Source organism: Streptopelia decaocto, assembly GCF_964273445.1.
Source record: "Streptopelia decaocto genome assembly, chromosome: 1".
Taxonomy (NCBI): domain Eukaryota; kingdom Metazoa; phylum Chordata; class Aves; order Columbiformes; family Columbidae; genus Streptopelia; species Streptopelia decaocto.
Window position 1 is genome coordinate 44,044,544 of NC_138663.1, and position 16,506 is coordinate 44,061,049.

At 34.4% G+C, this 16,506-nt stretch overlaps 1 protein-coding gene across 4 annotated transcripts in view; it reads left to right on the forward strand.

The window, feature by feature from the left end:
• Positions 1–16,506, forward strand: part of ANKS1B (ankyrin repeat and sterile alpha motif domain containing 1B) — a gene marked incomplete at both ends in the record, with an annotated part of 433,162 nt that overhangs the window by 37,638 nt on the left and 379,018 nt on the right. For all 4 annotated transcript variants that reach the window (XM_082076086.1, XM_082076094.1, XM_082076095.1 and 1 more), the window contains 2 exons: positions 9,351–9,431; positions 13,552–13,708. In XM_082076086.1, coding sequence (XP_081932212.1) covers positions 9,351–9,431; positions 13,552–13,708 — 238 coding nt within the window. The remainder of the gene's footprint in view (positions 1–9,350; positions 9,432–13,551; positions 13,709–16,506) is intronic.

Genomic DNA, 16,506 nt, shown 5'->3' on the forward strand with positions numbered 1-16,506 from the left:
CTAGCAATAATATTTACATTAAACACAGCTGAAAAAATAGTAGTAATTGTTTCATGAGCCCTGTATGTACCAATCTACTACTAATAGTAGATTATAGGGAGAATTGGAACTGATAATTTTGCATGGCGTCTTATTGTGGAATTGGGATCTCTTCTCCAATGTTTCTCTAAATCTATGGTACTGGGAGGAATATTTGCTTGCAAATTTGGGTTCTCTAGATATCTCTTACCAAAGAGGCAGTTCAGAAAGAACATTAAATTATTCCCGTAATGGCTGAGGCTTATAATATGTTTTACATGAAGGTATCTGGCAAACCAGATTTTGTGGAATATCCTATCAGTTCTGTTTTAGGGAGCAGAAAGATGACAAGATTATTCAGTTAACGTTCTTAAAATATTTTTCCCCAAATTTAGCATTTTTATTTTGAGATTACTGAAAAGATCATGATCCATGTGGCTGCAACTGAACAGAGCATTTGCGATACTTACAGAGTAGATGGCTGCTCCATTTTCTAGAAAACATGAGCCAGTAGAAACTATTTGAAGTACAAAGAATGTTTAGTTTCATTCTTAGTATTTCATTGTTTTTGTAGAATTAAGAAACATAGTGTTCACTTCAGGTACATCTAAAAATAAGTGGGGCTTTTTGTTCTTTTTAAGCTGTTTGAAGCTTTACATCTGCCAGTTCTTTCCTTATAGTAGAAGCTTCTGTGTCATTTAAACTTCTTAGTCTTGGATTTCATTTCTATATATGATAAGGCTTTTAAATAGAATAGAAACAATAGCTCTTAATGGATTCAAGTAGGGAATACTAACATATATCGACTGCAGATTTAGTGAATATCTTTACCGTAATTACATTTTGCCTTCTAAGCTATGTGTTATAAATTATTTTCTTCCATAAAGGCATCGTGTTGGATGAATTTATTTTTTCTGAGTGATCCAAGTGATTACTAGTACATCTTACCAAATGTTTTGTTGGTGCTGTGATGGATATGACCTTTGTAATTCTTTCAGTAAGAGTGTTAATGAAATTTTAAGTGGTGATATTATTTTTATATACCCAGAAGCTTTGGAAGACTTTTGTTATATGAAAAGTTGTGAAACTTTAGCCTCTCTAGTTAAAGTATGTTATTTATCTTCGTGAAAGTAATTTTGTGATGATAATCCCAGTCATGATCATAGTAATGCTTTGGATGCTTCTGAGGTAATTCTGACCTCTGTTGGCAAAGCACAGCAAATGAAATGTGTGCTCAGGAGCACACTTCTGTTTTCTTATTATTTATTTCAGACATGGTGTATTGCTGAGTGAAGAAATTAAGGCATTAATTCAATGTTTTTATTGTTGGAAAGTTTCTTTTGTCCTACCATTCTGATTGAGTATAGGATGGAGGATTTATGCTCAAACTGTCCTTAGTTAATAACATTTCCTGGTTTAGTAATGTTTGTACCAGAGACCAGACTTTCATCCAATATCTTTCTTATCCAAATTTGCTATACTATGCCAATGACATTGAAACATGTCACATTATAATAGCTCTATGTGTTAAAGATTTGATGTTGCAAATATTGCATTTTAGGTTATGCAGCATGTCTGATATAGCCACCATTCCATAATACAATGTTTAAGGCTCTGAGAAAATGTGATCAGTTAATTTTTTTTGCTCAGTTGTACTTAATTGCAATAGCTAATTTCATACTAATCAACTTTCTTATTTAACACGTTAATCTAGTTAAAACAAGTAAGGAAATATTGAATTGATATAATCCTAACAGGTGCTTTTTTATGTGCAGTAACTATCATTTCTATCATATATTTGTCATCTCTTAATCTTTCAAATGTCTTTCGTAGGTTGTGTTCTCATTAGCAAAGTTATTATAATGCTGATGGAAAAAAATGAGTATTAACACTTTGATGTAGCTGCGTGACGTGCACCTCTATTTTGAAACTATGTTACTCCAGAGAAGAGACTCAAGTTGTTTAATATTTTATGTTATGGATAAGAAGGGGTTTTAGTGCTATTTTGAATTCATTTTAATTAAGATTCCTTTCAAGTACCTTATATATTGCAAAAACATACTGTTGCAGGCTCTGACCTTCTCTGCTGTGCTCATTGTCTGCTTAGGAGTACAGAGTCTGAGTAATTGAGGAAGTATTATACCAGATATCACCCATGTTGTCTCTATGTTATATATATGTTATAGGTCATTCAAAAGCCTTAATATTTCAGGATTCATATTTTGGAAGTCAGTTGCTGGAGCTGCACTCTTTCACTGTTCTGAATTTAGTTCAAGTTTATAGTAGTTGTCCAAAAGGGTTGTGCGTTGTTGCTGCTGTTATAAGATGAAGATATGAAGGCTTTGGACTGAGAATATGGGAAATCATGTGGACAGTTGATGTAATACAATGTGGATGTAAACACAAGATGTGAGACCCTTATGTTTGTTACATTCTCATGTCAAAACAGCTAGTGATTTATTCCATTGATGCAGGGATTAAGATTCTACTGTAAATTGATTTCTTAATCTCCTTTGCAAATCTCAACATAAACTGAGAACAAGGTGTTGAATGGCCTTCAAAAATCAAGAGGAAATGGAATCATTCTTTTTTTCTAATGTCTATTTTGCTAGTGTCTGATAGAATTACTCTACATTTGAGGAAACCCAGATTAGGAAGGACAAGGTATTAAAGCCAGTTGAATTGCAGACTCTATAGATAGCAAGTTCTGTTCTGTGTGTCCTAGAGCTATAACAAAGAGTCTCATCTTAGGTTGGTTTCTAGGATGAACAATCTTTAATTCTGAAATGAGGTCATAGTTCTAACAGCATCCACATTTCAAAAATATATATTGTTACTCATCCCAGTGCTTTTTCCAGTGCCAGAACTTCAAGAATTTTTATTCCACTTAAACAAGTGTCAGTAAGTGTTCCAGGATGCATAATTAATCTTTTAGAGGTTTAAAAATCTAATTTTATAATACATATTGACTTTGCCTGTTCGTGATAAGAATATATTTAAAATTGCAAACACTGTGGATGGGAATACTATAGTAGACCTACGAAAATGTATTCTGGAAAAACCCTCTATAACTTCTCTCACTAGAGATTCAAGGTCATTTGAATTATGAAAAAGAATGGCTAAAGAAATATCTCTCCTAAAAAAATATGTCATCAGATCTGTGTTCTTGAGAGAAAGAGAAATGGGACTTTGCTTCAGTTTGTTTCTGATATGAGAAATATTAGTGTGTTTTGGGAGATTTTTATTTCATCTACGTTTTACAAAACAAGAAGTCAGATTGATCTATCTGAGAATGTGTTCTGCTCTTCCAAAGGAAATACTGATTATATATAGTATAGTTCAGTGTTCATAGGTACATTGACGTAAGTGTATCTTACAATCATGAGATATGCAAGGGTTTTCAAAACCCGTCAGAAGATCCACTTAGGTTGCTGTGCTTACAGAAAAATAATTATTGTTTATATAGTTTCACCAAATAGCAGTCATCTGAGAAGACTTGAAACAACACAGCATTTATTTATAAGGGGAGTTCAATATATGTATATACATATGTATATATGTATTTTTTATATATATATACTGAAAAAGATATAGTTGAGTATGTCTGATTGTTTTTCTTTGGTATTGTATGGCTTAATGTTACCTAACACAGTGTAGCCCTGGTTGATCTTAATCAATCTATAGATCTCATACAAAGCCTCTAGGTCTGATTCATAACAAATGTGTAGAACCCACCTGCCTCATATATGTAGGGAGCCCAAACTCATGATACATAGAGTATAGAGTTGCCCTCTGTACAAACAGTTAGTCTGATGCACTGATCTTCAGCATTAGCCCTATGTCATCCCTGCAGATTGCTCAGATCACATAAGATCATACCTTGAGGTATTCTGGACAACTGTTTTAAAACATGGTTCACATTGCTTAAACACGAATGATTTTACTTATTAAAGATACTGCCTGCTGAACTGGTTTTGAACTGAGTATTTTCATAATTTAGTCAGTAGCTGTTCTCACAGTGTTCTGGTGCAGGATGATGCCAAATGAGAGTTGAATTTACTTCCTGTCAGGACGACTGGATTTTCAAGGACAGAACTCTGGAGTGGATCCAAGGATCTGTCTGACTCATCATTGAGAAGCTGGAGTTACTAAGGTTCGCTATGAACTGAGTGAAACCCCAGTTTGTCCCCATAGACAACTGGGATACAGAGGAACCCTGCTGTCATAACTGATGAAAACTTTCTCTCTTTTAGCCACTCCAGGCAAATTGGTCTTGACTGTAAGGATAAGGCAAAGCTAACCAGTACTAGTCAGAAACATATTGCTCTCTGAATACAGCCCTAGTATTATGCAGTATACTCAGCCAGTGTAGTTCTAGATGAGCCGTCTGTAAAGAGTGATGAAGCCAAGCTGGTTAGATAAAGGTCAAATGCAAAGTGAACATATATATGACAGTCTTTTAATCAAGCATGACTAATTTATTACCTATTCCTTTGCATGACATCATCAAGAATTCAAAGTATTTCTCCTTTCCATTCTTTACATATTGACTGATTTTTATAACATTTAAACTGATGTAACTGTCAACTCTATCAGAATAAAATTATATACCTTTCCATTAAACTAGTTCATGTGACTTTTGTTCAGGTTTAGATTGTTGAGTTTTTACAATGCATAGTACTTAGCTGGAGAGACTGAGTGCTCCTCAACACATTTTCCTAGGTAGATTCTTTTCCAAACTAAACATATCTAAATGCACAGACTGTTTAATCTGAAGACTCCTAGAACACACCTCCTAGTGCTGTACGTCTGCCATACAAGATCACTTATTTCTTTAGTATTTTTTAATACAGATGTTCAAAGTTGACAAAAAAAAAAAAAAAAACAAAAAAAAACAAAAAAAAACCTTTTTCTCTCCAAAAGTTAGAGAAGGATCTCTTTCTCCCAGCTGTTGTAGAAGCCTCCACAATACTTATAACACTTTTTGAATATTAACTGGGAAGAAAAATGTGAAGACAAATTAGAAAAAGGACAGTCATTCACTTCCCATCTAGCCTATCTAATGCATGAGCATCAATAGCTACCTAATAATGCTCAACTTCACAGAGCATGTCTGCTATAACTATTGTGATTAAATTCAGAATTTGGTTTTGCTTTTGAAAACCTGTTTAAGGAATGATATGTGCAGTGGGAGCAGGATTTCCCATTATTAAAACTGACCTGGCAAGATGAGATTCTCTGCTTCTATCGTCCTGAAGAGCCAGAGAATCTCTAGGAAGAGCTTCCAGAAATACTGAAGACCTGGGAAAGAAGGTGGGGAGAGAAGGGGGAGGGATGAGGACTAGGCAAATGATACATCTCTCTCAGCCCTCAACAGAGTTCAGACCCAAACTATGCAGGCATGAACACCATGTTCTGTCCCTCTCCTCTGGAGGAACTGATTCCATCCAGACAGTGTCATCCTCTTCCTTGCTGCTTCATTTCAGAGAAGAAATAAATTCTGAAGTGTCAGTTTTCAGATAAGGTTTAAGTGAAACCAATGGGCAGACAGACACTGATGTCATTAGGCAGCTTTCTATGGCTTTTAGAGACTCTTACCATCTTTTTACCAAAATATTTTCGTTTTGCCGTGGTGAAACTACCAAATAAAGACCATAAATATTAGTGCATGGATAATGAAATAACAATGAAATAATAACATAATAGCAATGAAATAATATAATGAAAGTATATGTACAGAAGGGAAGTAAAATGGAACCAGATTTAAAGTTGTAATGGCCGTTCTATGCACGTATGCATAGTTCTTGTACTGTTGATAGGGAACGTGCCTGTGTGATGAAGATTAGCTAAATTAACTTCTGATTTCCTTGCTTTTGTGTTCATGTGTGTGTAACAGCGGCCACTTCACAATTTTTTTTTTTTGCATATAGCAAAAACCGTAGCAAAATAACAAATCAGCTAACCATCTTTTTCTTTAGTCTGTCATTTTCATATTACTTTTGAAATGCTACTCTATATATGTAATAATCTTCAGCTCATAAAAAAGAAAAAATGTTCATTTTCTTACCAAGTAAAGAGTATTTCCAATTAATATATGACATGAATTCAGAAGGTCAATATACTTTGTCCACAATGAGAAAAAACTGTAGTAAGGTCTTTCTGCTTTTGGCAGTGAAGTAGTGTAACAGACTTCAGTTTCTTTGTGTCTCACTTTGGCAAGTTATAATGGAAGAAACGAATTGATGATCATGTTTTAATTCAGCATTTTAATTCATCATTGACTGAAAACTGATCCTTTGAACAATATATAGGTTCAAGTACTTTTTAAAAGTTCATTAAGTGATAGAAAGATTTTCCTAATTTACTGATGTACATAGGAAAAACAAATCCTGACTTACTAATACATGTAAAATTAAGAAGCTTGATTATTGACTGCATCGAAGAATTAGGAGAAACATGTTTTTGAGAACATTCAGTATTAAAGGCAATCTAAAGAGATGCTAATCTTCTCTTGAAAATCTTCTTTCCTGGAGGTTGAATATTAATTTGTCTTCTTCTGAGTTCTCCTTAGTATTGCTTTCACAATAGCTATTAAAGTGTTTTAATATACAGATAAATCAGTATGGTTGATAATTGTTCATATATTGTATGTGTTTATGATGCTAAGGAAGGGCTCTCTAGGCTCTTTCTCTTTTTCTACCCTCCTTTTCTATGAAATTAGATGCTTTTATACACAGCTAATGCACCACTATACTTTTGCTTTTTGTATTCTAATGACAAGAGAAGAGCTTTAGATGAACTGTTCACCACAGCTGGGAGTTTTAGGGCGTAAGGCTGTCCAACTTGAATTTGTTTGTCAGTTATTAAAGAATAAATAGCCAGTGTATGCACTGAATCGGCTTTCATTTTGTAGGAAATAATGTTGCACTATTGTAGCAATGCAAAACCTTCTAGGAGGAGACTTCTGCACTGGCCCAAGGGAAAAGAAATGCCTGAAGCAGAGTCCTGCTCGTGTCCTCTGTGCTCTTTAGTTTGAGAATAGAGTACTGATTTTGAATGTGTCTTTCTATACTGTTTGGGACCTTATAGTGATAGATCTGTCTATCATATTTCATCTCTCTGAGTCATCAGGATTTAATATATTTCTCCTTTGTCTCTCAACTTGAGTGTCCTGAGAAGCTTCGCATAGGTGCACTTTTATACGCATTAATAAAGTTTCAGTTTAAAAATAAATAAATAAATAAATAAATCAGAGTAGTTTCCATTGAAAAATATTTCCTAAGACCAGAGTCAGGAAATACGATGCATTAAAGAGTGCCTGGATTAAAGGAGAAAATTAGAGGAGAAAAAGAACTAGTTTTTTGTGGTTTGTGTTTGTTTGGTTTGGTTTGGTTTTGGTTTTGTTTGTATTTTATTTATGTATATATTTTTTTCTGTGTGTGTGTTTTATTAAAGGCCTAATGCATAATGAATAATCTATGAACTTATAGATCCTTTGCACTTTCAAAAAACAACCACCAGGCAAACTCTAACAACTGTGAAGTAAAGCAAGGAAGCAAGCAAAACCAAGTAAAATAATATTCTGGCTGCTTATGTATTTATTCTAATATTTAAAATATGACTTTCTATACCACTTTTAATTTTCTGCTTCATTCTCTTGTAAGCTGGTATAAATCAAAGGAAGAAAGTAGAATCCAGTAAATAGGAAAATAACTAATAAAGTATTATGCGAAAGTATAAAAAGAGGTTATCGAGTATTGACAGATAAGGATTTCTTTCCTTCTAATAGATAAGGACAGCCTGTCTTTGCCATATAAATAACAGCTGCCTATTATGGAAGAGCTATCATTCATGAAGTTTAAATAATTTATTATAATTTGACAGATTAGAGTAACCTTCAAAGTTGGAAGTTGCCTTCTCTAGACAAGAACATCTATAGACTTCTGAGCCGATTGAAAAAAAAAAAAAAACCTTAATTTTTTGCTTCTTTGCACCTAATAAAAGATTTCAGTCATGTTCTTCCAAAAAATTAAATTGCAAGGAGAGGTGAGGTACCCAGCATTATGCAGAATTACACTCACTGCAGAACACAATGTGTCACACAAATAATTCTGTATGCTTGTAGTATTACTTACGGGAAAAAAAGCTCTTTACATTTATGAACTGATGAATCATCCAAACATACAGAATGAAAAACAGACTGGTCTACAACACCAGTATTCCATTGGTAATAAAGTATCAATTACCATGTAGTAAAGAATTCTTAAAAAGTGTACGTTAAGCGTAACATGTCATTTTATTGATGTAGATCATGATAAATGTCAGTAGGAAAAACACTTTTTACCTATTAGCTTCAGACTTTTTTCTTTCAACAACATTTGATTCTAAGGCATGAAGGGAAATATTGCTTGCCAGTGACTGTTTAACACTATATTAGAAGTTGAAGAAAACAGATTGTATTTCAGGACTCATATCTTGTGTCCTCGAAGTTGTAATACTAATGGTTGAAAACTGTCTTACAGAATCAAAAAGTTGCTTCCACAAAGGATACAGTCAGCTTCAAATGTAGTCAGTTAGGAAAAAGCCTGCTGGTAATCAGTATGCCTCTGGTATCCAATTTCCATGGTTTGTGAGGATTTTTTTTTTGTTTTTTCTTTTGGTAGATTAGCAGTCACATTTTTCTGCTTTGAAACAAAAGATCTTCTTTACTGTTTTGTGCACAGTCCATAATAGATTGTGAAACTGGTTACATGGGATGCTGACTGTAAAATAAGTTCTGTAAGATACAGAAAGATAACAAAAACCAGAAACTTTTGTTTTACATATATGTAATTTATCTAAAAATATAATTGGTGAAAACGGAAGCTGAAATATCAGGCCAAGTAAAAAAAAAATACTGTCCCTTTAAAGGATATTATTGGTTTTCACCAATCTTATGTTTCTATGCATCTAGACTAACTGACCTAAAGTCAATGGACATATACATGTGAAAAAACTAGTGCAAAATCAGATTCTAACCTCATTGTAATTACCAGAGTAATACTGGGAGACCAGATCTAGTTGAAATGACAGAGTAGTTATTAGTCTTTGACACTGCCCTACATAAAGTTCATGACTGCTATGAAGATGAATGTGAAGAATTATTTTTATAAATAAATTATATTGATATCAGGATGACATTTGCTATTTTAAGTTTTCTAAAGGTAATTTGTCTCTTAAAGTTTAATCACACTTGTTGCAGTGATCTTTAGATTATTTATACATCAAATTTCTGACATTTCTGTACTTGCAAAGCCAAAAAAAAAATATTTACAATTGTGCTTTGTTTGCAGCATCTGGCGAGGACCAAATATAAACTGCACAGACAGTTCAGGTTATACTGCTTTACATCATGCAGCTTTAAACGGACACAAGTAAGTGCCTCATGTTTAGTTTTTATGATATTTAACTGCATAAAATAAATATGTAGCATAGCAGAGATTTTCACAGAAAGCTGGCAAACCCTGACTTAATAAAATAATCTTATTTCCTGTGGGATATATTAATATAAGAATTTTTGACACTGTAATTGATATCAGCATGCAGGAGTGACAAATGGGAAATGCAGTTCGGAAGCTATGGATTCTGTACTATTTCTTTCAAATTCTTTCTCTATTTTGAGTAAATTTATCATTGTTACTGCTAGTGCTCTAGCAGTGCTTTTTAGCTGGAGGGAAATTGCAAGAGAAAATTTTATGGTATACTTGTGTGTGTATGTATAGAGCATTGAATGTTTAAGGAAGCAATATAGTGAAACAAAAGAACAGTATAGATTAATCATTATCAAAGTAGAAGTAGCATGATAAGAATATATGGTAGCTATACCTGTGAAAGCAGAAAGAAAAGGCTATTACCTGGTATGGGATGTTGCAGTTTTTTCCTCCCAGCTGTCCATCCAAGTTACTACATGCATGTCTCACTCAAGAAGCTTGCAAAAGCCCACCAGATCCTCACTAAGGGGTCCTGCACTGGCAGACCAGTGCAGATGAACTGTTAAGGCATTGAAGTGTCAGTAAAAACAGTGGAAACTTGCTACACATTTTGTTATTTCACCTTGTAATTTGTTCTGTGTTACCACTATTCTAACATGATGCCCCTTGCTACCTCCATTGTGTTATGCTGCCAACTGCATGTTGTTATTAAGGCAGAACAAGAAAGAAAGATTTTAATGAAGTCTATAAAATTCTAGTGGGATGGACCCCACTGTAACTAAGGTAAGAGCTACCCCGCTTAATACAGTCCACCTCTCTTGTTTGTAAACTGACAGTGTTAACTCTGTCTGGATTTTCACTAAAGAAAATTTTGACATAAGGCTTTGTGTTATTCCTCTGTGGGAAATAAGGAACTGATCAAAACCCAACTGAAATTAAGAGTGATTTGCTCTAATTTTAATGTGATTTTGGACTGTTCGTAAGATAACATATGAATCCATAATAATTATATGTTTAGTTTACTCCTTTTGCAATTTTTTAATTCTTCCTTGGAAAAATCAAAACTTTATGTTGTGTCTTTAATTGTATTCTAGAAATCTGCATATTTTCTTTAGACCAGATTAATCTTTTAGTGAATAGAGGATATTCTGTTTCTGAATAAATAAATGCAGGTAAACCACTACTAAACTACATATTGTCCATTTTCCAAAATTTCTGTTTTGTAGCAAGATTCAGAATCATCTATTTTAATATATTTTACCTCCATGGAATTAGGTCGAAGCCCTTAATATGGTCTATTAAACTCAACCTTTTTCAAAAAGGTAGAAAATCACGTTTCTCCTGTTGATAGTTTATGTGCCATTGCACATTTTTTATTGACGGAAGCCCAAGACTTAACTTGCAAAGACTGCTGGTTTTAAATAGATAAAACCTGGTTTTAATATGTTTAATAGTGACTATAAACTAACAGTTACCCAGCAAAGTAGAAATATTGCTGTATAAACACTGAGTCTGTCAGGGATTTCAAGTGAATCCTAGCAATATAGACTATAAAATCCCCAAATATACAAAAGCCAAATATTCTGTTTAGACACAGTGTTGGCCTGACTTCTGCTGAAGTCAGAGGGACCTTCAAGATGTGGACTTATGTACAGCAGCAGATATAACTGCATCTGTTGAAAATGTCATAATGGTCAGTGGCTACTATAAACCCTTACCCTCACAGCAGGGTAAGTAGCAGTTAATAACACCACGTTTACAGCTTGTTATATGAAAGTAAACTGAAATAGATCAAGAGGTATTTCCTGGTAAATCATGATGGCTGAGGACCTGCTCTCCAAGCCAACGGCAGCACTGTCAGCAAGAGAATCAGACAGACACCTGGTGGTTGTAATTTTGTTAGTCATCACAAATAAAAAGTAAATACCTTTACACTCTGTTTCAGTTTTGAAACTTGATATTCAAAAACATTATTGGGTACAATCTTTTGACACAAGAACCTTCATATTTAGGAGAATTTCTTGTCCTTTGAAAACTTCGGGAGTTTTAATGTTTCACGCTTTACATTAAGATGAACTTGACATTTTTCAAAGTTTTTCAGGAAAAGTGAGAGCTTAAGACTTAATGACCCAATCAGTAATTTTTGGCTGGGACACTTGTTGGACACCAGTGTTCAAGTCCCTGCTTGATCATTGTATGTCATGAATTCCCTCCTCCTTGGTTATTCTGGGATAGTTCTGTTTCCTTTGAAACTATTCTTTATGTAAGTAATTAAATCATATCTGGGGCAGGGACTTCAATCTCAGTGTCCCTAAGTAATTTTACTTAGTCCAGTAGTGTTACTCGGCTAAGGACTCTGAGTCTTCTCTACTTTGAAATTTATTTCTGCAAAATGAAAAAGTTCTGACAGAGCACTAAAAAAGACTCACCCTAGAGAAGTGTGGTGGGTCAGGGCATTCTTGAAGGATGAAGGAAACCCAGCTTCTATTTTATATCTTGAATCTTGTAAGAGACTTTTCTCAATAGTTGCTGTATATTGTTATGGAGGATTTCAGTTATGGAGGGGTTTGTGCTGTTTTTTTTTTTCCCACATAGTTAAATTTGTGTTTCATTTTATTTGTGTCCCTTTCAAACTTCTCTGAATCTCTAGCCTTCATTATACCATCTACTGCAAGACCAACTCTTATGACATGGGAAGTCTCTCAAACCTTATTTGTACTAAAAAGTTTCTCTCAGGAGTCACTTTTCTGGAACTGTTTGCGTAGAAAAAGTCTTCCTGTAGTGGAGCTGTTTGTTCTTAATTGTTTTCATGTTATTTCACCTGGTTAGGAGTAAGCGAAGTCCAGCTTAAAGTCTCCCTCAAAGCTTAGAAGTGATGACTCCAGTATGTGTATGATTTCTTTTGAAGACATTTGGGAGTTTCTTTTGACCTGGTTATATTCTTTCTTACTTGCCACATTTTTCTCTCAATATGCAATTAAATAAGTTTCCATCAAGTCTGGTAGAAAAATTGCCTTGGGATTTACCTTCTGTCCTGATTTGTAGTCAAGGGCTTAGTTTTCAGTCATAACATGGGCTGCATTGAGCTCCCTCCCCTCCCTCATCTTTTGAGCAAAATCAGTAAGAGCCGGTCTTTCCATATTCAGCATGTAGAACTGCGCACACTGGATCATAAATGCTACTAACTTAATAACTGATGAGGCCTGACTCTGTCAAACTGTGAGAAGACAAATGGAGAGATAAGACAAAATTTATTTACCTTCTGACATACTTGATAACCAATGATCATACCATGCAGTTTATTTTTAAATTTAACTTTTGAAGTTAAGTACAAGAGACTGCTTAAAAATCAGGGATGCAATATACCAGCTTATACTAATCTTAATTTAATGTATGATAAGCCACACTGAAAATACTGAAAGGAATATAATAAGAATTAAAATAATGAAAGTCACTTTTTTTCCTCACTGCTCTCAGGAAGCTGGATGTGGGAAATGAAAATAGAAGCGGTTATTCCATAGAAGATAGTAAATACCTAACTAGATCATCATTAAATTGTTTTCCCCTTCTTTGGGATAATGCCTTAAAGAAGAAGGAAACCTGTTACTTGTAAGCCTTACTGCAAGACCGTGTCCATAAAACTACCCTCTTGTCTTCCTGCTTCCAGAACTCAGCAGTGATGGGGAGAGGAGTATTATCTGCCTGTAGTGCCTGGAAGGTTTGTCTTGAGGAACATGCATGTGGCCTGGACTGGGACATTCTAAAAACAATTCAGTGGCCAGGGGATGCAGTTGAAAAAAAGATTCAGAGAACTGATGATAATATTGTTAATGGGTACTCATACAAAGCAAGAATCATTACAATTAAGAACATTTTTGCTACATTTTACTATCCATTTCATTCTTAGAAATGATTTGTCTTCATTTTTTAGGTGTTTCACTTGAAATACAGGTGGGTTTTATTCTGATATTCAGGGTAAAATTTTTGGTAATATGTATGTTTGTGTAAAAACTTAATAAAATAAGCTTCCTGTCAACTTTTAGATTTACTTCCTGTTTTCCAGGGATATAGTTCTCAAATTACTTCAGTATGAAGCATCAACTAATGTAGCAGATAACAAAGGTTATTTTCCTATTCACTTGGCTGCTTGGAGAGGAGATGTAGACATTGTGAAGATCCTCATCCGTCATGGGCCATCACACTCCAGAGTGAATGAACAGGTGAAGTGGTAAAAAGTATTTGTGTACATCATCAGAAAAGACCAGAACATATTCTTTAGGTCTGGCAAGTTTATAGCCAAATTAAACAAACAAAACAAAACCCTATTTTCCATTGTTTCAGTAATGTCTTCTGCAAGACTGATAAAATCTTTCAATATAAGCATATCAGATATCTTTCTTCTGCATGGGCACTGACCTAAAGGATATTAGGTTTTTAAAGTATGAAAAAAACCCTTCTGCTTTTTTTCTGAAAAATCATACAAAGACGTACTTTAACTATGGATCTTCTATATATTGATGTAAATGTACATAATCTCTGTGACTTTTTTACTTTATTAGATATTAAATTGCTGAAAAACTTGGAGATAGAATTAGTATTCTGGGTATATTTTGAGTGTACTGTAAATGAACTGATATGCAGAGATAAATGACAAACCAGATGGACTGGATGTATGCATGTGCAGCAGAAAGGATGCATAAATAATAGGAAGAAATGATTGGAGTATTACAGTGGGTAAGGGCAGGATAAGTATGTTGCATTCTGTTGTTAAACATATGGCACACCTTCTGTTTTCATTCCTATATTCTTATAGGGTCCCTTCATAGGGTTAGTATTTAGAAATACAAAGAAGGCAGTTAAAATCTGACAACATCTACAGTCAGCTGAACAGCTTGAGGACTAGAAGTAGGCTGTGAAATATGTGTAGTAGCTGTAAGCTATTGAATTTGCCAGGGTAATCAGGAAGTTATTGGAATGTAAAGATGGGAGTCAGCTCCAGATTCAGATATAAATTTTAGTGTCTACATGCTCCATTTTATTCCACAGAGGTCTAGTCACTGTTATCACAGGAGCCAAAAGGCTTATTCAGGAGTCTGAACATAAGGCAGGATTCATTCACCCAAACACACATCTGTGTGGGCCTGAATGTATGACAGAGAATGCTCAGAATTTCTATGTCCTGTGGAGTGGCTGATGGACTCCAGGTAGGGTACCCTACAGCACCTCAAATCGCAAAGTACAACCTAACAAATGGAATGCATTCTGAGTCTCTACATTAGTGTGTCTGGAAGGCAAATTGTGAGAAAATAAGAAATATTTGGCCTAAATTGCAAACACTTAACTAGTGTGAGAGGCATTCCTTGAATAATCTATTTGATATTTGAGGTTATACATTTAGCCATCAGAATCCATACAATAACTATGATATGAACATCAAGTATTAGTGCAGGAAATATAGGAAAATAAAGTAATAAAATACATCCATGTGACAGTCTTCTGGGAAATCCTCTAATACCCTGGCTCATCTAAGAAAAAGTACAAAACCCAAATCTTGTCATTCTGTAGTCTGTATTGCAGATTAGGAGTTTCTCTGAGTTTCTCATTCTCATCAGCTGTTGCAGGTAGGATGAAACCAGTTGAATAGAATAGTTGACTTTTTGTCAAGGAGAAGGGGTTTTTTTCAGTTTTATTTCTACAACAAAATAGAAAAGCAACTTTCTGATTGCATGTTAACCATTTACTTGTGAAAAGATTCCTTATACCCTGCTGACAAAAAACTGGAAGCTATGCAGGAACTATGCAGGAAGGGATAGTGAAAAGATATTTCAGTAAAATTAGAAAGAAATGCTAATTCAAACTTACTTTTTCCCAATCACACATAGATATCCAAACTTTTAGAATATTCTAGAATTTGATTAGGTGTTCTATCCGGTCTCTCTGGTTTAATCACCGGAGCAAATAAGCACAGATACATCTGATTCTGTACCACACTGACTCAAAAAAGTCTTGTCATCAGAAGTCCTGCTGTTTATGCATTTTACCCAAAAACTTTATAATGTGTGAGCAATTCTCACAAGAAATGTTGACCCTCAAGTCTCTTAAGTGAATCTTCGAGGCTAATCTCGCTCATACTCCGTTCTTTTGGCCTTGTATATCCTGTGGTATTTCACTCTGGACAATGACCAGCTTTAGTAGGTGGACCACTTTGCTGGCACTGACTATCCCCTGAAAATTAGCACTCTACATAGGAGAATATTGACCATGTCATAGAATGAGGGAAATGTCAAGCTGGTAAAAATCCATCTCCACCCACATATCCTCAAATAACACCAGAGTGACATCCTTACCCTAATACTTATTGTACATTCTTATGAGCCTGTAAGTTTTTGAGGCTTTTGCTTATTTACCGATACGCTCTATAGGGCAGGTGGCTCCTCATAGCTCTCATAGCTTCTTTTAGATCTGTGGAGCTGAAGCTAAGGCTTATCAGAAATCCTGGGCTATTTTTCTTCCTTTTTTTTTCTTTTCTTTTTTTTTTTTTTTTTTTCTTTTTCACAGCAGCAAATTATATACTCAAGTCAGACTTAGTTGTTTTTTTTTTTCTTTTTCGTGTAAGGATCACATTAAGAATGTATGTGCTTCCAGTTGGAGAAAATAAATGTTTTCATTATTTAAAAATTGCTGCAACTAATTTTTCATACATCTTTGCTTTTCATCTATTTTATTAAAATTGTGTAAAACAAATGCTTCTAAAAACTTCAGTGAAAGTAGTGAATACAACAAAAAAGTAAATGAGAAGCTCATGATGCATGAGTATATTTTACATGAATTCATGGATTTAATATGGTATACTGTAAATTAGTTGAACTGCATTCAATACACTCTAATGCAGTTAACTCGCATCATAGGATCATAGCCAGCCATACCCAGCACTTAAAGCTCTGAATGCCCCCTACTGTTCCTATTATATAACATTGAAAAAAACAGTATAGAGGCATACAGTTAAATGACAATTATT